We start from the raw sequence: 22,704 nt of genomic DNA, 5'->3' as shown, positions 1-22,704 counted from the left end.
TATTACTTATCAGAAACCACACAGGGATGATCAGAGAGTGGGGTTGCCTGATCAGTAGCAGGTCTATAATTCTGCACCTCAAGAAACCTGCAGACGAGTCCTTAGTGGCAGGTCTGAAATGACATTTCTTTACTGGTAAAGGATTACCAAAGCCAGGTGCTGTAATACAGCAACTGGTTCAGGCCATGGGAGCTTTCACTGAAGGTCACCAGCTTCCACAACAGAAACATCAGTACCACTGCAAACACTTCCATTTTATTTGCAAGTTGCATAGAGCTACATTTTAATTAAGTTTACTGGATTCTGCAATCACTCCCAATGTTTATACTTAATTATTCTTCATAGTGCATGCTTCTGCCTGATTTTCACACTACAGGGTAGCTTATGTCTCATCATTCAGCCAAGGCTAAATTATATTTTGTAGTCTGAGCACCCAACACAGAATTCTTCTGGGGATATGTCTGGGCAAACACTGAGTAAACTTGGCATCTACCAATGCTTTTTCTCCAACCTGTCCTTCCATATGCCTGAGACACTAAGGCACACAAACCAGTCAGACTCCCAAGGTTTGCACTCACTGAGATATGACTCAAAGCCACACGTTAAATTTTTTTATCTATTTGAAGTTATTTTATTTGCCAGCACTGATCATCCTAAAGGTAAGGATTGTTTTCTAACTCAAAAACAGCCCTCCTCATGAGTCACAGAACCAGTCACCTTCTGAAATTAAAAAAAAAAAGCAAAATATAAAAGGGGAAGTAAGAAAATCTGTTGGAAAACAGAACATTTTGAAATGTCTTTTTTTGAGTAAAACCTCTTTTTTTCCCCGTAATAACATTTTGACAGGACTTTGAATGTCAGTTTTGAGGTAGACGTGCTCAGGGTTTTTTTCCTCTCAGTGAGTACATCCTTGCAGGTTGATGCTTGTTTCCAAGTTTGATATATAATGCCTTTGAATGGCAACTCTGCTCATTGCCTCCTGGTCCACTGGAAGTTATTTCTTTCCCCTTCTAGGGTATCCTGCTCTTCACTGCAGCTCAGACTCTTTGCAGTGCTACAGTACACCCAGTCCTGTGGTCATACAAGGGTTCCCACCTTCAACAAGAGAAGCCAATAAAACCCCCACCACAATTCAGACTGTTGTCTACACAACTTAACAATTAAAATGGCTTTGGTTTAAAGGTTGTTAAATCTAAAGTTCTTTGCTTTACTCCTTCAACCAGCTCTTCTTTGCTTTAAAGGAACTGCTTGCACATCACCAGGATAAATTAAACTAAATCAGTTCACAGAAATCATTTGGCTATCAGTGAACTTGGCTCCATGGGATCTTGGAGGTTAAAAAAAAAATTAAAAAAGAAACCGAGCTGTCTTCTGAAGAAGGGAAAAGGCATTTTTGAGCATGTATAAACTAAAATCAATGTACTCTTCAAAGGCGTAGAAAAATCAGTTTACCAAGTCTGACATGCAGTCTGTGAGTGAGGGAGATGGTAGGATCAATAGTTTCCCTTCACTCAACAATGATGAAAACTTGCACTGAGTGTTAGACTTCATGCACCTGGATATGACAAGGAGGCTCATGTACTAAAAGAGGCCGGACAGGAAATAGCAGGGTAAAACAAGATTGATACTACACTGTTCTGAAACAAATGAAAAGGCTGGTGACTCAGTGAGTTTCCACAGTATTCCTCAGCCTACAGAGATAAATTTTAGGGCTGTTGATTTATCCAAAAATCACATTCCCACAAGAATTCACTTAGTGAAGCTCACAGATATTTTCACCTTGTCTGGGGTTTTTCTCATCAAACCCAGGGGGAATCTGGTGCACTTGGACATTTCCTGCCTGGCTGTAGCTGTCATCAGCCAACCTGTCAGTCTGTGCATCCACATCTGCTTGTCAACATTTGAACCTCCTTGAGGCTTTACTTCTGAGGTCTCAGAACTATATTTTCAGTCTGCTGGGCAACAAGACTGAGCAGATGTGATGGATCACAGCCCCAGCCCAGCTGCAGTTTTTAGGTGAGACCCATATCATGGATTTCTGGTAGCCCACAAAACTAGTTGTTTTCTTCCTTACCAAAGCAGCATGGAAGTTCAGACACTGTGAGGGCTTGGAGGCTCTGTTTTCATGGGCTTTAGCATAGTCCACTTAGACTAAATCTTTGTGGAATTTCTCCTACCACTGCCATGAAAATAGCAATAACCTACTCATAATATTTAGCTCAGTTGGAGTACTTAGAAGATATAAAGAGCTTTAAGGAATTCATTTTCTCATCTTTATTCCAGGTGTGCAGAGATTCCGAAATTTGCAGTAGCTGGATAGAAGGTGCAGTAAGTAATAAATATCCAAGACTTCTGAAACAATTCTGTGAGACGAAAGAGTAGAAGCATATGATGCTTTCCAAATCACTCCAGCTCTATAACAAGACTGTTCACAGAACTACAGTAAGCAATCCATGCACAGAAACTCACAAAAGATTCTGGAAGAGACTCACCAGAGGAGCCCGGCCAATGCTGCGCAGGTAATAGAGAAGACCTTTGGCATGGTAAATAGTTGGATGCAGCTGGGAATTGGGTGTCATCCACTGTCTGTTCAGATCATCCCCACTCAGTGAACAACGGTAGCTGAAATCAGAAAGCAACACATCACAAACTAGTAAAACAACAGTTGATTCCAAAGAGCTTCCAATCCTGGCAAGCCCTGGCACAAGGACTGGGAATGTCAATAGAATACAGATATAAAGGTTTTGAACGCTGGGCTGGAATGAACCAATGGTCCACATTATATTTCAAAGGTTCTTGTAGTATATGCATGTTACAATTTCCTTTCCCTCCAAGGTTCACATAATTGCAGTCCTGAAAATAAATGCAGTTTTTCCTTTACCTAAGAATGCACAAATCAAAGACAAGAAGTCCACTGCAATGTTCTAAATCTGTGCTATCTACGAAATTCACCCAGCTTACATAGAGCTCAGGCTTCTCAAAACCTCCACAGTAAACAAGCACTTCCAACTCCTACTCATTCTAACTGAAGGCAGGCACTCGAATCTCTTCAACCAGTCTGAAGTACAGATGCACTTAAGTGAGATGAGCTGGATCTCTCATTTAAGCTTCTGTACTCACAAGAAATGCCACTATCTAAATCCTGTCAAGAAGATCTTGATGCATGCTACATCATTATGGAGAACAATTACCTAGCTTCACTGCAAAGGCTGGATAAAAAGCTAAATAAGGATCCCAGACTTGCACTGAGTAAACGTTTCCCTTAGTTAGTTTGAACATATTCTGTTACTGGCTCAGTGATCAGTGAGAGATGGTGCAGGATACTTGACTGTAGGGAGCAGCACAATTTTGAAAAAATCCAACTAATCTCTCTTGTTAGTGACTATGTGCCGATCAGAGCCTCCTTCCACTCTTCAAAGGATTTGCTGTAATGTGGTTCATAATTTTCAAATCATGGTGTGGTGATAAAATTCAGGCATCACTTCTACAGCATATGAGATATCGTGGTAGGTCCTCATCATCTCCACAGTATCCAGGCCAGTTACTAGGATGCTTCTAGTGGCACTGTAAACTTGGGCTCCTTCTGCTTCAAAAAAAATTTCAAAAATATCTAAAGTGTTGGGTGAACTTCTAGCTGTGGAGTTGTATCCAGTTTTGCTGCTCCAACTTCCCAGAACAAAACAGAATATAAATGTACTTGTAGAGATGGGGGTCTGTTGCTGTACTGGCAGAGCCTTGCACTGAGGTGTTCTGCATGTAGCACTTCGGGCAATATCAATGCCTTGCAAAGGATGCTTGAAGAAAAAGGGTCATAAAGCAAGAATATTTTAAAAAAACAACCAAGGTGCAAACAATGGAGAACTGGCTAAGAATGAAAGACAAAGAAATAATAAGAACCACTAAGAATATTTCATACATTTTTCATGTACAAAAACAAGGTCTCTAATGCCATCCTGGGGTTTCTGGCAACACCACAAGATCCATTCCAAGTTTACTCTCATTCCAGTTATCTGAATTCCCTTATTTCCTCATAATCCACAGTTCCCATGTTACTCATTCAGCAAATCATAAAACATTAGCAATAGCTAACACTTGGGAAGTCAGCAAATGGTGCTGGGAGGCTTCTGTCAAAAATTCTATATGAAAACATGACAACTTCTGCTATGTTTCTTAAAGGCTCTTCGGATAAAGTTACCTTTAGGCTCACCTCTCCTGATCTTCAGGACAACAGTTGCTCAACTGAGATTAGCAGTTGTATTTCTGACAAGAAATTGTGTGCTTACACAATTTCCTTTCAATAGGTACAATGCCACAGTCATTGAGTCGCATTCAGGAACTCATCTTTCCCCAGTGTGACTATGAAAAAATAAACCCCAGACGCTTCCTTGACATAAGTGTGATACCTTCCTGCATCACAGTGATATACCAGGGAGCACAACTAATTGAAAAAAACAAACATATTTTTCATTCAGAGGGAAAGAATGATAACTAGACTTTTATTGTCATACTTTAATTTAACATCAAGAACAGAGAGTCTTGTTATTTCAGAACCACAGAAATAGTTTCTCAGCATTGTCAATGTTCACAAAAAACCACCCCTAAACCTACTATATGCCCTTCACTGTGAGAATTGATATTGGTTTATGTCTACTCAAACTGTCCACGCATATCCCTCTGCCAAAATGCCTTGGTACACACTGGAAGTGTCCAATACAAAGAGACAAACATGCAGGGCAATAGGAACATAACAGCTGATAATTACTCCTAACAAGATTCAGTAAATTCAGAGATTAATATTAAGCCAACCCCAAACCCAATTTTTATTTCTTAGACTAAGCTAAAAGCCTCTAAAAAAGTTCATTATTCCTTCAGCACTTTTAAAGAAATCTCATGATCTGTCATATAAGAAAAACTCCTAATCAAGTCTTTTAACACACATGAATACCAAGCAGACAGTGTGACAAGGCACCAGTGTTTCCTACTGCAGAATCTGGTTCCCCTGTGACCCATGGACTGCAAGGCTTTGCTCAGACACAGGCACAGCTTCCACACAGCACACCAAGATCTCTGCAGTTCACAGCACCCTCACTCTTCAGACAGTCCATAATACACTTTACCAATTCTGCTGCTCTGACACAAATTGTGGATTTTCTCAGAGGTGACCCTATAACAAGACCGTTTACCCCTTTGCAGTTCACAGGTGCTGCTGGTTGCTTAGTATTAGTTTAAAAAGAATCATCGAACTCTAAACCAGTAATTTGAAAGTTCTTTCTGACTGCAGGGAAGGAAGGTAACATCACTGCATGAATGAAAGAGCTAGAAGACGAAGTTCAGCTTTGTCCCTTCAATGATTAACATCTCTGCTCATTTAAACAACTTTTAAATATTAGCCCTCTGTCTGACTGTATACACAGCCCTTAAGAAGATGCAAACTTTAAATTTAATTACAAGAGGCTGATTTTTCCCACCCTGCTCCCTCCTTCCTTCATATGCTAAAGTCTGTTTATTTTTGTACATGTCAGTTCACTGCCAGCCCTGTTGCTCCTCATCCCTTCCTTTCTTCTCTCTTTCCTAACAGTGATGACAGGCACAGATAATGTTTTTTGCCCGTTATGCTCTGCAGCCAAGGGCAAAGGTAAAATATTAAGCTGATTTCAAGTGCTGATAGCAAATAAAGGAACTAGGAAGCTGAGAATGGCTTTGAATGTTTGGCAGGATTTAACAAAATTCACTACTCAAATCAAAGGCATTTCTTACAAAACAGTTCCAAGTTACTCTATTTCCTTGAAATGCTTTACATGTCTTTTCTCCTTTGCAGCATTAGCCAGAATACAGGCTACCTTGGATGGGACTAGTGGTAGCTTACAAAAACAATTGCCAAAAAAAAAAAATCCAGTAAGAAAATCCCACTTCTGTGTCTCTGTATAAAATATCTGTAATTCTGCTATTTGTGCATTACCCAGATATATTCTACATAATTCTCTCATTTCTCTTGTTCACAAGATGTGAGGAAGCAGCAGAACCAGCAAAGCACTCTCTCATATTTATGGAGGGTGGACGAAGGCAGGCAGGCACTGTTTAACTAGATGATGAAAAACAAGGCCAAAAAGTCAACTTCTCCTAAGAGATCCCTATAAAGTACCAAGCAATGGTGGTTTCTCAATTGCTCTGTGAACTGTTGCCTATTTATCACTAGGGCTTTAAAAGGAAATTTTTTACTACTTTCTTCTCTTTTTTTTTATAGCACCTTACACACACATACAATGCCAAATTCATCTCCTGAATGACAGTTGTGCTATCTGGATGCCAACCAATTTAAGGGTGCCACTGAAAGGACCTGTCTCATTTCAGACCATGGCTGCTGTACAGCTCTTCCCTCCTGGCACTGACTAATGAATCTACAATTCACAACGCTTCCTCTTGGGCAAACACTATCCTGAAGTATCACTCTGCCAGTTTTTTCTTGCCTCCCTGCAGCTGAGCACTGATACTAATTAGCGTAATGAGCCTTCAGCATTTCACTTGCTACATCTGACTGATTTTGTCGCAATGGACAATTCCTTGCTTCCCAAGATAAATGGTGCAGTCTGTGTTATTCTTGTTCCATGCATGTAACCATATCTCTATCCTTGCTCAGCTGCCTCCGATAGAAAGGTTCCTTTTCTGTCTGTGGATACATTTCATTAAGTTGCATTTGGTCACAAATCACTTAGAGATGCAGAACGAGATCTGCTTCACTCCAGCTAATGCTGTCAATGTCATAATCAAATAAGAAAAGGAGTTCACATGATCTGCTGAAAAGGTGAGTTAACAGCCTTATCAGAGATGAGTTAACCCCCCTTCCAGCTTCTCATCAAAGGATGCCCATCACATTTCTATTTCCTCTAGTTGCAACAACAGTAATCATTAAATACCAGATAATTCATTGCCCTGCTGTTGCCCATCCTTTGCACCGTCACCTGCAAGAAAGATGCAAGTAATAAGTCTTTGTACTAATTTATGAAGGAACAAATAATGATTCAGGGAGCAAATAAAAACTGGGTCCTTGTCCATGAGATGTGGTCTCTGACGAGTCTCTCCTAAGCATCTTCAAAACTTTATGTATCATTGATTTTAAAAAGTCTTAGAGCAGCATTTTTAGTCACTGATTTTGGATGGAAAAGTCAATTTTCAGCTTACAAAGTTTCACATAACAAGTATCTACTTTCTGCAAGAAATGTTGACTTCTCCTCACAATTCCAACAGTCTCTTCCCCTCAAAATCCTAAATATCCTGTCAAAACTCCAAATTGCACTATCCAAAACATCAGAACTGTTTAAGAGAGATGTCACAGAAAACATGCATTTGAGGTTTCCTAGGCATCTGTTCTTATCTGTCAGAGCATCTCCTTGACACACACATCCCCTAAATGCAACACCAAGACTCCATGACAGCAACTCAGTAAAATGCAGAATTATGAGGCAACCTGGGAGTTGTAGTTTGGCTGTGGGAGCCAAACAACTCCCGAACGGCACCGTGATGACACTTTCAAATGGAAATACTGTTTTTAAATGGGAAGATTTGGCTCCAGTTCTGATTATCCATTATTCATAGAAAAGCTTAAGCTTTCCGTTTGGGAAAAAAACCCAATCAAACAAACAACAAAAAAACATTTTCCCAAACAGCCCCACTTACATCCTCCTAGAAGCAATGTCAGCAAATCCTCATTTTGCAGGCAGGGATATCGAGAAGTGAAGCCACTCGTGCAACAAAGCAGTAAATCAGTGAAAAACTAGGAATAGAACCTGACAGCTGATGAAAGCATATCACATTAACTAAAACTTTACTTTCAAATTTACGTCCTTTAGCCTGTTTCTAATTCTTGTATTCTTTCTTATTTTAAATGTTACTTGTATCCATAGAGCTGAAGAGGATTTTTAACTGACTTAAGCTAATTGCTCACATATGGGTTGCATCGAATTAACTGAGTTGATTTAAAAATCTGTTAGTTAAATCAGTGCAATCTCTGCATATAAATGAGCACTAAGAATTACAGTTTGCAGATGATTGTTCTAAAATTTAAACCAAAATAAATAATGCAGAAGGGCAAAGTGTGGCATCACAGATTAACTGATACTTACAAGCAAAGAGGTATGTACAGGCCCAGCAAAGTAATAAAAAGTAATAAAAAAGAACATGCACCCGTGACTTCAGATCTCCATTAGCTTTTCCCAGATCTCCATTAGCTTTTCCTAGAATCTGTACTTAGCCAAGTAGTCCAGGAGGTACCCTGGCATCTGCAGAGCTTTGCATGGCAACAGGAATTGTTTCAGTAAGCTGACACCTCCCAGCAAAGCAGGACACTGAGCTGTCAGCTGACAAGGAAAACAGGAAAGAAAAAGGAGAAAAGAGAAAGAGGCCAAGAAGAAAGAGGCAAAGGTGAGAAAAACAGAAGTCACTCCTCCCAAGCTGAGGCACAGTATGTCCCAGTCTCCATCACCTCAGCTATCTTCTCCAATAGAAACAAGCACCAGGAAAAAGTCTCTGCCAGTCACACCTGCATGACAATGAGGTGGTGGCACTCCAAAATAAGATGCTTTTGAGCACATATATTTTCAGCCCTGTAGGAGTCTGAAAGGTTGTTTTGCCAAACTTGTTCTGTTGATTTCTGAACATATGTTAATAATAAACCAAAAAAAATTAAAACAAGGCTGCTATAGATTAGGCAAAGTTTCTTGTCCCCTGTAATGCTCAGTAGGCTCACACATTCATCCTTCAGTATTAAATCCCATTGATCAAAAAAGATGCCATTTTTCTTCTCTATGGAAGTTCTGACACAGGATGAGTTTACATTTTTCACCAAGTTGCTCAGCTCAGAGTAGGAGCACAAAAAGGGACCTCACTGTACAAGTAGATGGTGTGATTTATGGTGGAATTGGCCACAGGCTGACATGCTCCAAGACACACTATACTTCCTCCATTAGTAAATTATAGCACTGACAAAGTAGAATTAACTGAAATATGCTGAGTTGTAGCTTACAAAAGAACACAAACACCAGTACAAAGCTTGCCAAGTCTTTTCCTTTACAAGGCAGGCATGGGCTAGCTAAGGAACATAACATTAGATGATGTTACTTGCTTATGCTAGAAGGGTTTCTCTCTTTTTCCTCATCTCCATTCCACTGTTTTTCCCATTTGTTGTAGACCCAATATGATTGTGGAGATATTACTGCTCTATCTTCAACACCACTGGAAATTCCCAGTATAGGGGGCTATAGCATTATGAAACTTGACCTCTAATAAACAAAAAACCAAACCAAACCAAAACCAAAACAAACAAAATAAAACACAAAAAACCAACAAAAAACCAAAAAAGCAAAACAAAAAAACCCACAAAAAATCCAAAAAACAAAACAAAAAACCAAACCAAAACAAAAAAAACACCAAACAAAATCAAAACAAACAAAATAAAAAACAAAGATAAAAAAGCAAAACAAAATAAAAAAAACACACCAAAATTTAAAAAAAGCAAAACAAAACCATAAAACCCCCACAAAAACAAACAAAAAACACAACAAAAAACCCCAAAAAACCTAAAAAACCCCCAGAAAACAAACAAAAAAAGCAAAAAACCACAAAACAAAAAACCAAAAACCACAAAAAATGAAAAAACAAACCAAACCAAAAACAAACCAAACCAAAAAACAAACAAAAAAACAAAAACAAAACAAAAACAAAATAAAAACAAAACAGCAAAACAAAAAACAAAACAAAAAACCCAAAAAACAACACAAAAAAAAGAAAACAAAAACCCCCAAAAGAAACAAAATAAAAAAAAACAGAAAACAAACAAACAAAAAAGCAAAACAAAAACCACAAAAAACAAAACAAAAACAAAACAAACAAAAAATAAAAAACAAAACCAAAAAAGAAGCAAAACAAAAAACAAAAAAGAAAACAAAAAAAGAAAAGGAAAAACAAAACAAAAAGCAAAAAAAAACAAAAGAAAACAAACCAAAACAACCCCCCGAAAAAACCATAAAAACCCCCAAAAACAAAACAAAAACCCAAAACAAAACAAGAAAAGAAAACAAAACAAAAACAAAAAAACAAACAGAACACAACAAACAAAAAACCCCAAAAAACCAAAAAAGAAAACAAAAAGAAAACAAAACAAAGAAAAACAAAACAAACAAAAAACAACAAAAGAAAGAAAAAACCAAAAAACAAAACAAACAAAAAAAACCCCAAAAAACCCCCAAAAAAACCAAAACAAAAACCAAACAACAAAACACACCATACCACCACAAAACAAACAAACAGACAAAAACACAAACAAAAACCACCAAACCAGTCAACCAAATAAAACAACAACAAAATCAAACCCCTACAAAACCCCAACCAGATCACCCACTTTTATTTTCTTGTTATACATTCCATCTGACTTTGAAGGGATGTGATTAATTTCCATTTTACCAGACACATACTCCTGGATTCTTTTTTTGCCAGGACATTGTATATTCCTCATTGATGTCCTTTCTACTTCTCCATGATACTTCTCTCCCATTTTATGAACTCTTGGCTAACATTATGCATGGTTCCCTTTTGTATTTCTGGAGACCATTAAGGTTTTGAAGGACTTGAGCAACAAGTTAAAAACACCATCATTACCAGTAACTGGAGATTGCTTCTTGCAATAGCAAGAAAGTGATGCATAGCAAGTAGTTTGATAAGTCACTGCAGTTACTGAAAAAAATAATAAAAAAAAGAAATCCCCAATCACCACTCACTCTTTTGCAGATCCTCCTGCTCTCAAATGTGTGTATTGTCTCCCCTACTACACCCTTTTTGTAAGAGTCTCAGGTAAAGAGGAAAAGAAAGATTGAGTTCCTCCAGTGCCCAGGCCAGGGAAACAACGTGTCTTAGAACTGCCAGACAAATTACAAATTTTAATTGTCCCTGTATGAAAACTGGCAGCTACTACCCAGGCTACACAACCAACCTGTAGACAACAAAGGTGCTAACAGACCATCCATTCATCAGGATGGGCATGTAAAAAATAATTATTAAATAATTATAATGGTGGTGAGACACGAAGAGATAACAGTTCTGCATGTGCAATTGTCCACAAAACAAATTCAGCCCTCTGGCAGCATGAATCTACTCCTTCAGTGCATCCTTAGAGATCAGGCAGCAGTCACCGAAGGGCATTTGGGGGACTGATCTGTAGCAAGTAGAGAAAGCAGTCTGGGGTTATGTCTGTAGATGCACTAAGCTCCTTTTTATTTGTTGACTTTCCCCCATGCACATGCAGCTCAAGCCTTCAAACCTCAGCTGAATCCTAATTCTGCTACTAAAAAAACTACAGCAAATTGCACTTACATAACTGCTCATCCAAGCACGGTGTCTCTGGGCACTTCACAACAGTAAAGTTAAACGAAGCATTCAATACACACTTATTAAAATAAAGTATCCACTAGAGAAACCTGATGGGCTCGCAGAACTGCAAAACATTCAGAAAAAAAATTAAAATATACACATATAACAAGCAGTAACAGATAAAATTCCTGTAAAAAAAAAAAAAAAAAAAAGACTGAACCAAATTCTCCATAAAGCTCACAAACCCTAGCGAGACTTGGACAAAGTTTTAAGAGAGCTCATTCAAGTGCTAAGTAAAGCTGGCACTGAAAATTCAGGATGCACAGAAAGATTTAAAATTCCTAAGAGGTGCTAGTAGAATCTCAGGGGAGCTGAGAGACTTGCGATAGGTACTGTGCTGAACACATTAGCTGTGGAAGTCGTGCTGGAAGTTTCTAGTAAAGAAAAACTAGGGCACTACATAGGGACAAATGTATGAAAGTGGTTCACATACACTGGTGTGAGCAAAAAATCTAAGCTGCTTTTGCATAGCAATTGACAAATTTTAATTGGGGACTGGTACGATCAAAAATTCCCTCTTGAAACAGATTTGTAAAGGGAAGTTACTTGAATACTGAAATAAATGACCTGATTTTTCAAAATATGGAGCTACTCATCATAGCCTATTGAAGTTCAATAGAGTTGCAAGCACTCAGTATCTTCCAAAGTCAGGAAATTCTTAACTAGCTTCCTAAAAAAAAAAAAAAAAATTGGACTGGGGCAACTACTTTGTGGTCTTTAGTATTCATTTTTAGCTCTCTTCTTAATATGAATCAGGAAGCTTGAAGCATCAGAAGATAGCAGCAGTATTCCAGAATGGAGGATACAGCGCTTTATCCAAACACTTTGGGCTTTTTTCCTTTAGCTCTTCCCTGCCACTCCCTCCCCACACTTGTTTTTAATGTAACATAATAGGACACTCATCTTTTAAAGGGGAATGAGCTGTGAATACCTGGGGACTGATGGATAAGCATGAAGACACCCATGAAGAAAATTCATGATCAGCATCCCATTTTGGTAGCAAAATGTTTAAAAATCTTTCAGACAAGTGACACTGTCCTTTTTCAGTGAGTTAAAAATATCAGGTCATGATCAAAAATTGAAATTTTTCTTAAGAAAGTAGATGACAAAGAACCAGGCTGACAAAGTCCCTTATGAAGATATGGAGAAAAAGAAAAAAAGAGAGAGCTCAAATACAACCTCACCATCACTTACTGTAAGACATACAGAAGGGTAATCTACAGCTAGAGATCTTCTGCTTAGAAGGCACATGGGTAAAACTGACACAGTGTCATTAAAAGCACACTCAAAATTCAGCACACTCAGACACCAACCAAAGAGTAGGACCACACTGGTTGTCGTTATAGAAATCAACAACTGAGGGCTACAGTTTTTCTCTGTCTGTATAGAAAACTGTTTTCAACCTCTTTGCGGAGAAAAATATTTTGCATATCTGTGTAAAAGAGCTGAATACATTTTAACTGTTAATACACATTTAGACTCAACAGGTGAATGGCAGCACTGATGTACTGCACATACAGGGCAACACACTTGTCTCTAAGGAGAAACAGTGCTGAGATCCAACTTGGAGCCAAGAGATTTTCAAAAGTCTTTGCCAGAGAAGACAGCACTACTCCGTCAGTGCTAGGAAACTTCAAGACATTGAAGTTTCATCCATGCAAAAGTAACTATAGTGTCTCTCTCAGTAGAATGACATTAATAAAGCAGGGGAATAAACTTTTCTTTATTTCAAGATGGATTTGAAAGAGAAACAAGCATTGTGTTTGCTTAAAATCCCCCAAAAAGGCAGGAGGGCTAACTAAGGCTCTAGAACAATTCTGATGATACCCAGTAGTGTTTTTTCTTTTTTTTAAATTCTTCAGGATTCCTTGTTCTTTGAGCAGTTCTACCACTCAGACCCAAGAGAGAATAAAAACTCAGATGCATAACATTTAGTCAATACAGATAAGCTCACAGAAATATCCCCTACAAAAATCAATGTGCAAATTCAAATAGGCCATTCTTATCAGCTGGAATAAAGGTTGAACAAGCTTGCGAATTCTTTTGGCTTCTCTTATATTTTTGGAATACTTATAAGCAAGGGAAGTAATTTGCTGCTTACAGGATAGGACTCAGTTAAAACTTCAACTTCTCTTCTACCCTTCTTGACCAGCTTCATTCCAATAATATTGTATAATTAATAATGCTATATAGTGCTGTGAGATGCTTAATAGTTGTAATTTTTGTTAAGATACAATGTTTATAACCACCCTCCAAAAAACATTGGAGAGAAATATAAATCTTCTTCCAAAAAGTTGATTTTCTGGCCAGTTAGTGAGTTTGCTCACCAGAATTTGCCAGTGAAACAAACAAGCATATCAAACCAGTTATATTTGTTGCCATTTTATATGTCCAAAGTAAAGATCTACCCTTTAAAAAAAAAAAATTAATCACCCCCATCCTCCCTCAGAGCATGGTGAATGTACTTTCAGTGTGAAATCTCCATTTCAATAGGACCATCTTTTTTCAGACTAACACTGGGACATTTCAAACAATTATATAATCATTAAATTAAGCCCAAAAAGCTTCTTTAAGGTATTACTGCCATCACTGTATAGATGGATAGAGTAACTACAAAACAGTTTAATGACTTGCCTGAGATTGCACAGTAAACATTTGAGAAAAATGGAAAAATGATGATTCAAAGAGAGCAAAACATTCACAATTTTTTTTAAGCTGTTCACAGCCTGGAAAGCAATTACTTAGTGGTCCTCAAAGGATGCCATGAAGGATGCTTATCTCTATTCCTGAGCACTGAAAATTACCAGTGACAGACAGAAAAAAGGGATTGCAACCAGGAAAAGAATAAAAAAAAAGGGAAGAATTAGGTCTATAGAGCTCATTTCTCTTCAGCTCACAAGGCAAATTTGTTGGCCTGAAAAACACACTGGCTGAATTGCAGCTTTGAATGTATTTCTCATGGTGTGACTCCACAGCTGCAAAATCCCAGCTGCAATTAGGTAACTGTGGGACTGGATCTTATATCATTTCTATACATGCAGGCACTCCAGCAGTGACTGTGGAGGCTGCAGCTGGCCTGCCATCAGCCCCCAGCTGCTGACTAACAGCAAAGGAGTAACTGCAATTGTATGTAAACAGTAGTAAAATTCTAATTTTGCGAGTGTTGAAATGGGTTGAAAGTTCTTAATGTGGTTTCAGTCCAGCACTTCAGTCAGGTGAATATGACTTGCTTGGGAGAAATCACAGAACGTGGTTTTACATCATCAGACATCTAAGCATTAAGACTTCAAACAGGCAAAAAAAATTACTGAATTTCAAAGTAAAAGCATTTTAGAGGAAATACAAAACCCTCACTATTCAAGTTGTGAGCCATTCTCCAATGATTAAAGATTAGGATGGTGCCTTTTCCTCACATTTGTCTGAGAGGAGGATTCTCATGTACTTCTGTAGCACTGGTTGCTCTCCAAAAGAAATACTGCATCAAATGGTTTGCAGATGCTAAGGATGAATTAAAGAATGGTGGTTTACATCCAAAGCCACAAACTCATGCCTTCCTCAATATTCAAGTTACACGCTGAATGTTCCATTTGGTGAGTACTTCTGAGTACAACATGTAGAGGTAGAAGCACAGCTCTCATTCAGTTGGTGTAAATCTAAACTAACCCCACCAGAACACACTGACAAAGTTAAAAGGACTTACTTAGTGCTTAACATACACTCAAACAATCATCTATTTCATAACTTTCCTTGACATGTGGCATCTAGCTATCCAATCTTCCTCTTCCTTAATCCCCCAGTGAAGGCCATTTGATGTTTAGATGCTTTCATACCAGTAATAGACCCATTCCATGAATTCACAGTGAATTATCATTTAACCTCCAATTACTTATCTCTCTCACTAACTCCCATCAGCTACAAATCTCTCTTGACCAAATTCATGCGTTGTACAGAAGAGCAAACAATATTTTAAACAGCACAGAAATAGACCACTATAGAGAAGAAAAAGGTATTGAGACTCAAAATGGATCTCATGGGCAACAGCACACCAACACAGCACATATCCTCACTGCAGCATTTCATTTCAAGCTTCCAATGCTGCTCAGGAAGTTCACATTTCATTCTCATGCCAAGAAGACCACCTCTTCAACTCTCCAAGAATTAAGCAAGCCTTAAAAGAAAAACCACCACAACCAAAGCAAACAAACAAAAACCCAAAACAAATCAAAAAGCTGTCACATCATCCAAGACGGTTTGTTCCAAGTGTAAAGCTTCAACAAAAGAACAGCTGCTCTGCTACAAGTTGTTGTCCAAGTATCTTAGAGATATTAACTAGGCCAGGAGGTGTTTTGTAGATAAAGATGAGAGCACGTGAGGAGCTGCCCATTCCCTTCCTGCCTCTTACAGGTCTATCACTTCACCTGCCTGTCAGCAAAGCACCAAGAAAGAGTTCCACTTGGAGAAAGCTTTACTGTTCTCACACACTGCTGGCACACACAATACAAGATGTATTGCCTACTGCTACAACAGTTGGAAAAGAATGCCAAGCCCCATCATTGTGAGCAGACTGTTTATCATTGACACCAGAAAGCTGCTGGAATGGGAGGACTTGGACTCAGCTCTGCCAAAAGGGGATGTTTGGCCTGGGAGTGAGCAGATAAAAGGATGCCACAGGGCTGTCCTAAGTTATGCTACTGGCACTACCATTTGGGTAGAGCTCACTATCTTGAACTGGCAGAAAGACCTTAGTATTCAATCCTTCTCTCCCCAAACAACTCTTCAATCCATCACAAAAAACAACTAATATGGACATTGAAAGGAAATAGATGATTTCTTTCCCCATGCTAGGGAGATTCTCCAGTATACAGTTTACATTTTCCCTCTGGAAGGGAAAGACCTGCAGGAATTAACCTGCTTGTTGGCCTACAAAAGGAACAGGACGATTCAGAAGTCACCATTTATTCCAAGATCACTGTTTACACTAATAAATCCTTATGCTCTTGCCTTACTCCAGAGGACAAATAGTCACCAGGTCTTTCTCATCTAACGAGTCAATAAGATAAATGCCCAAAGCCACTCACAGCCTTGCAGACAGCAACAGCTTTGGGCTTTCATGGTATTCCTTCACAGCTACTTCTGTTCATCCCATGGGGTTCTCCAGCGATGATTTGTCATGGTCCATAGCAAGTTGCCTAACAGTTTCTTGCAAAATTCAGTGAGAGGTTATGTCATTGTTTCACCTGGAGTGCCTCAGGGGGTCTCCTCTTTCTTGTTCTTCCTTTTGCCAACTTCCACTCACATCTACCATCTCAGCAGGGATGTTATTTGAAGCAATAACAATGTTTTGGAACAGGTTCCAAGGTAAATTAGTTTGCATCCATCACAAATTCTGCTATAAACTGTACTTGCATCCCACAAAAAATCTCCAGGACAGAAAACTGTTGAAGACAGTAGGGGTTCAAAGATCCTAGTGTTTATTATTGACCTACTCTCTCCTTTAAGAAGCAAAAGGAATCTTGCTGCTGCAGCAGTTTGGAACATACCACTGGAATAAACTCAGTCAAATTCCTTTTCTTACAGATTATTAAATCCTCCTGAAGCAGAGAAAGTGTCAAGAATAAAGCTCAGGACAAATAGCTGGATATATTTTTTACTTCCATTCATGTAAAGTAACTCAAGAGCCTTGAAGGAAAGAATCACTTCCCTGGATACTGTGATTCAGTGAGCTAAGTTGAATTCAGTGAGTTAAGCTGAAGTTCATTCCAAAACATGTTTCCCATCATTACAAAGGGGCATTTGAGTCAACTATGTTTTCAAAGTATTATTTACATCCACTTCTCAGGATTTCATCAAATGCAAAGTGACTACACTGATTGAATGGACACAGCGCCTTAATTGCATTCAGAGAAGAAAGCTGCTTGAATTTTATTTATTTATTCACTGATTTATTATTGTTATTTAGCTGTCTGCTTGCAACTGCAAATATGCCTTTGCTGCTCCATTAACCTGATCGCATATCTATGTTTCAAACTCAGCCCAGAATGCCCACACAGGAAATATCTCTGCAACACTTGGAGAAGCTGTGCCTTGCATTTATGGCCAAGATCGTGGGTTACATTTTTAATGAACACCTCTCCAGGTTCCTACATAGTAAACAGGTATTCTCTAAGAGATTGTGTGTGTATATGTAACAGTAGGTCCTAGCAAGAGTTGCAATGGCAAGGAAGCATCTCTTCCTTTTTCTGTTCCCAAGGGAAATGTTTCCTTGCCATCACAACCCCAACATACAGTGTTTGCTACTTGTTATAGCAGAGATGCAAACTGCATTTCCTCTGCAAGCAGATGTTTAAGCCAGATGTTTCACTGCCAGATTCCGATTGGCTGACAAAGTTAACAATTTGTTCTTAAGCCTGAGGGATAACAAAAAAAGATAACAGAAGATATTTGCACAGCACACCTGGGTTGTGCTTCCAGCTACCAGCAGAGTAATTGTGAATTTACAGGGGGGTGTAGGAAAACAAGATCCAATTGTAAGCCAAGGTCTATCAACACATTTGCCCTTCAAGCTAAAGGCTGTAGAAATGCTTCACACAAACGTTACTCAGAAGACCATCTAGACATCTATTTACCATTTCCTGAAATGGAGAAAACAAGAAAATTAATCAAATCACTGTTTTCCTATTTGGTACACCTAGTCAACAGAATATGCATTTTCAGAACATTCACAGATTCAGATTCCAATGCCAAAGATATCCCTGTCAGAATTCAGGGCATTATGCTACACATTAAAATAAACTCTTTAGAACAAGGTAATAAGAATTCTTATTCCTTCTGTTCCTGGGCATAAGATTACCTCAGCAAACTCAGAAAGTCTTTTCTTACCACCCATCACCATTAGAATGGCATGCTCAGAACTCAGTATTGACACTTGGTGTCACCTATTTAATATGATGATGACTACAAATGTCAGGCTTTGTCCTCTCAGACCAGGGTTGCTATATGATACCTGTCAATTCTTTACTATGATTTTTTTACCTTCCTTTCAAATGCTATTACATTGTATGGTGGGAAAGAAAAGATGTTTTCTTTCTGTCAGCTATAACTTCACTTGCAGTGGAGAAATAATTACAAATGGTAAAAAACATGTTTGAAAAAAAATAAAAGAAAAAAGAGAACCCTTTTCTTTAGTGAGTTGATACATCATTTTATATATATGTGGTATATGACCTTTCTGTACCCAGATGCACTGCAGATATGTCACAGATCATTCTGAATAAATACCATGATCTTCCTCCCAAATGTACCACTAACAAGTCTGTGGCAGAATATTTAAAACAAAAAAAATCCAGACATTATATATGATACTTGTTTCTGTTCCCTACTAGGCACCTATCATTTTTTTACCTCCAGGTAAGACAGTACATAAAAGCAACTCCCTTCCCAAATCCCTACTGGAAGCTAGAAGAATATTACATTACAATCAGCTCCATGCAGACAAATATTTTATTCATATGACACAACTATATAAAGCATATACCAGTTAATTTTATCTAAGTAAAAACCATAACGTGGCTTCTTAATTATTTCAAATTCTTTTCCTAACCTGCTGAGGTACATTTTACCTGTTTGGGATGAGTGGCATCAAAATCAGATACTGAGAGTGTAACCCCAGAGATGTTTACACTAAGCCATGGAATCCCGGGGCCCTTCCATATATCCCACAGATAAATGGATTATTACTAACGTGATTTTGAAAACAAGTGATCAAAGCCAATTTCACTTCACTTAGCCAAAAGAATTTCAAGGAGGAGAAACAGAGAAATCTGCTGCCATTTTCAAGGCTGATAGCTGCTCTTCTCTTGTAATTCTTCCCTACCAGCTGTTTTGTACATGTCATTAATATCATAATCACTGAATTATTAGTAAGAGAATTTACAAGAACAGCTTGTTATTTCTTGGAGATTAGGGAAATTGCATAGAAATGAAAGCTATGGTTTGAAAGATATAAACCCAGGAATATTTTTACTGGGATTTGAGCTTGTTCCAGATCTTAGGAAGGTTTAAGCTACACTAAAGATTTCTGAATGCTATTAATAAGACCATTTAACACTCTCTGTTATTTAATATAAAACATCCTACATAAGTAATAGGGAAAAATATTGTAATAGCACAGGCCAAGAGGGAGCAAAGCTACTTAAGGAATACAATATAGCCCACTTTGTTGAAACAAAAAGGAAGAATTATTTTACAAATGCAGGAGAACTACAGGGCCAGAGTTTCCTCAGATGACAGCACAGAAGGACTCCACAGTGACACATCTGTGTCCAGAGGCCAATATTGAGATATATTAGCAGAGCAACACAGAAAGAGGCCAGAAAGAGAAAGAAGACATAATGGCCATCAGAATATGGTACACTGATGATAGAACATGCATTTTCAATCAGTACTACATCTCCCAAAACACACAGTACACTAAATAACTCCTAGAATATGGATATCAAAATCTAAGTAATAATTAGTCTACTTGAGAAGAGCTGAAGAAACAACCTTTCCTACATGCTGTGTGGAAACTGACCTCTCTAAATCACAGTATTTTGTGATCACAGAATCACAGAATGGTTTGGGTTGGAAGGGACCTTCAAGGTCATCTAGTTCTAAATCCCCTGCCATGAGCAGGGGCACTTTCCACTAGACCAGGTTGCTCAGAGTTCCATCTAACCTGGCCTGGAACACTCCCAAGGATGGGGTATCCACAGTTTCTCTGGACCACCTGTTCCAGTGCCTCACCACAGTCTCAGTAAAAATCTTCCTCCTAATATCTAATCTAAACCTACCTTTGTTCAGTTTGAGGCCACTGCCCCTTATCCTTGTAAATAGTCTCTCTCCATCTTTCTTGTAGGCCCCCTTCAGGCACTGGAAGGCTGCAATTAGGTCAGCCCAAAGCTCTCTCTTTGCCAGGCTAAACAAGCCCAATTATCTCAATCTTTCCTCACATGAAAGAGAAGTGCTCTGTCCCTCTAATCATCTTGGTGGTCTCCTCAGGACTCGCTCCAATAGGTCCACGTCCTTCTGGTGTTGGGGATCCCAGAGCTGGACACAGCACTCTGGGTGGGGGTCTCATAAGAGCAGCATAAAAGAGCAGAATCCCCTCCTTCCTCCTGCTGCCCACACTGCTTTGGATGCAGCCCAGGATACAGTTCTGGGCTGTGACTGCACATGGCCAGCTCATGTTCAGCCTCTCACTGACCAAGAACCCCAAGTCCTTCTCCCCAGGGCTACTGTTCATCCCCCAGCCTGGATTCAAACGGGGTTGTCCCAACCCAGGTGTAGCACCTTGAACTTGGTCTTGTTAAACCTCTTGAGATTCCCATGGGCCACTTCTGAGGCTTTTCCAGGCCGATGTCCTTCTTTGAACCCACCTGACAAAAATGAAATGTTTTCAAACAGTCTCTATACTACCAGGAAACAAAGGTCCCTGAACGGGTTGCCACCAGTAATGACACAGGGCTCTTTGAAGCTTCCAAGGTTCTTGGTCCACATGTACTAAACAGAAACTTTAAACAATCCCAGTGGATTACAAAAACAAATAAAAATGAAGTGTGGGAGAGTGGTAAACAAAAGACAACAGTAGAACTGCATGGGGAGAGAGACATTCACAAAGAATGAAAGGGCAAAAGTGAAAGATAAAGAGAGACAGATTCTGAACGGAAAAGAAATTAGGATCTAACTCCCTATGGGGGTAAAGCAAGGAAAAAAACACCATATGCTGGAATAACAAGGAAAAACAGGCAAAATATTTACATTTCTTTTCACATAACTGAAAAGATTTAAAGCATAAGAAAAAAAACAGCTTGGGACTCTGGGGGTTTCTCAGTATTGTTTTGTTTACACACAGAGACCCAGGACTTTGCTTAGAGCATCTTCCATTAGCTCTCCTGCACAGAATTACAAATGAGGAATCAGGTCATTCACTGGAAATGATGCTAATATCAGTCTCCTGTGGTTAAGAAGCTTCTGTGTTGTGGTGGTTCTGGCTGGAAGTTCATGCTGCAAATCCAAATAGCACTGGGTGAACATTAGATTGGAATCCTGGAAAAAATGCCAAACCCTTGCTTGCACCAGACATCCAGCAAGTTGAGAAAAACAACACTCTCATCATTTGACTATGTTGCTTTTTCTTCCTTGTCTCCTGCAAAGTGACACAAATACTGAAAAGAATATAATTTTCAGTACATTCCTTGTTACCAAAAATCCTAACACAATTTATAGACTATAATTATAAACCAGACAGTGAAACATGAAGAAACAGAAGACAACAGCTGTTCTTCAATCCAGGGCTAACAATACAACATTATCAGTCCCAAAAAGCAATTACAGCCTTCAGGACCTTTAAACCAGAAAAAACCTGAAAATCAAAGTCAAATGCAGAGCTTCAGTATCCAGCCTGAGATGCCAGTCCACCATTTGTGACTGTAAGCTATTGATAAACTGCTCTATTGGGTTATAAGATACTGGCATCATTTATCTGTTGCTGAAATGCAGTTAAAACATTCAAATATGACACCTCTACATTATGTTGGAAAGTAAGCAAGCAACAGTTATCAACCGAAATTAGTGCTCCAAGGGAGGGAACAGCACAAGCGTTTGATGCATCATCAAGGATCACTGCCCAACTCAACAAAATTTCTCTGATGACAAGCAGTGACAGCCAGTAGCCTGGGCTATGGTTTTGCAGACCAAAGCAGAAGATGTCACATAGAAACCTTGCTCCACTTCCGAGCCCAGCACATCAGGGCTCACATTTTTGAGGGTTGTCTGAGTTTGGAGAGAATTCAACAGCCAGAAGAGAAAGACTCAACAGGTGTCATAACTGGAGTAAACATTAACCTTTATAACATCTCAGGGCTGCTTTGGATTTTATTTAATTGTTGTGGGGTGGGTTTTTTTAACCTATTGTGTGTTAAGCATATACACTGAAACCAGAATACAACACTACCTTTCTACCAATGTTCACTGTAGTATGCTAAAGGAGCATGGAGAGATGCATGGAGGGTTATAGAGAAACCTTTCTTCACTCTGTTGTTTCTTGTGACTTCTTACATTAAACGAAACTGGAATTTAGAATTTCTCCCTGCTTTGTTTGTTCATCTTTTCTCCCAGCTTGAATTTTCTGTTTTAGCCTTACCCGCAAGATTTCTTACCCCTGGCTCTGCCATTCTAAGCACTTCTTTTCTCTGTACTCAGCCGGGTCTCCCTCACTGTGACTTCAGCTGTAGGAGTTAGCAAAAT

At 38.8% G+C, this 22,704-nt stretch overlaps 1 protein-coding gene across 1 annotated transcript in view; it reads right to left on the bottom strand.

The window, feature by feature from the left end:
- Positions 1 to 22,704, bottom strand: part of AGBL1 (ATP/GTP binding protein like 1) — a 248,895-nt gene that overhangs the window by 124,772 nt on the left and 101,419 nt on the right. The window contains exon 17 of the mRNA XM_027644667.1: positions 2,493 to 2,622. Within this exon, the coding sequence (XP_027500468.1) occupies positions 2,493 to 2,622 (130 nt within the window). The remainder of the gene's footprint in view (positions 1 to 2,492; positions 2,623 to 22,704) is intronic.

Source organism: Corapipo altera, unplaced genomic scaffold (assembly GCF_003945725.1).
Source record: "Corapipo altera isolate COAL_440 unplaced genomic scaffold, ASM394572v1 50, whole genome shotgun sequence".
Taxonomy (NCBI): Eukaryota; Metazoa; Chordata; class Aves; order Passeriformes; family Pipridae; genus Corapipo; species Corapipo altera.
This window is presented reverse-complemented; position numbering and strand designations above follow the sequence as displayed.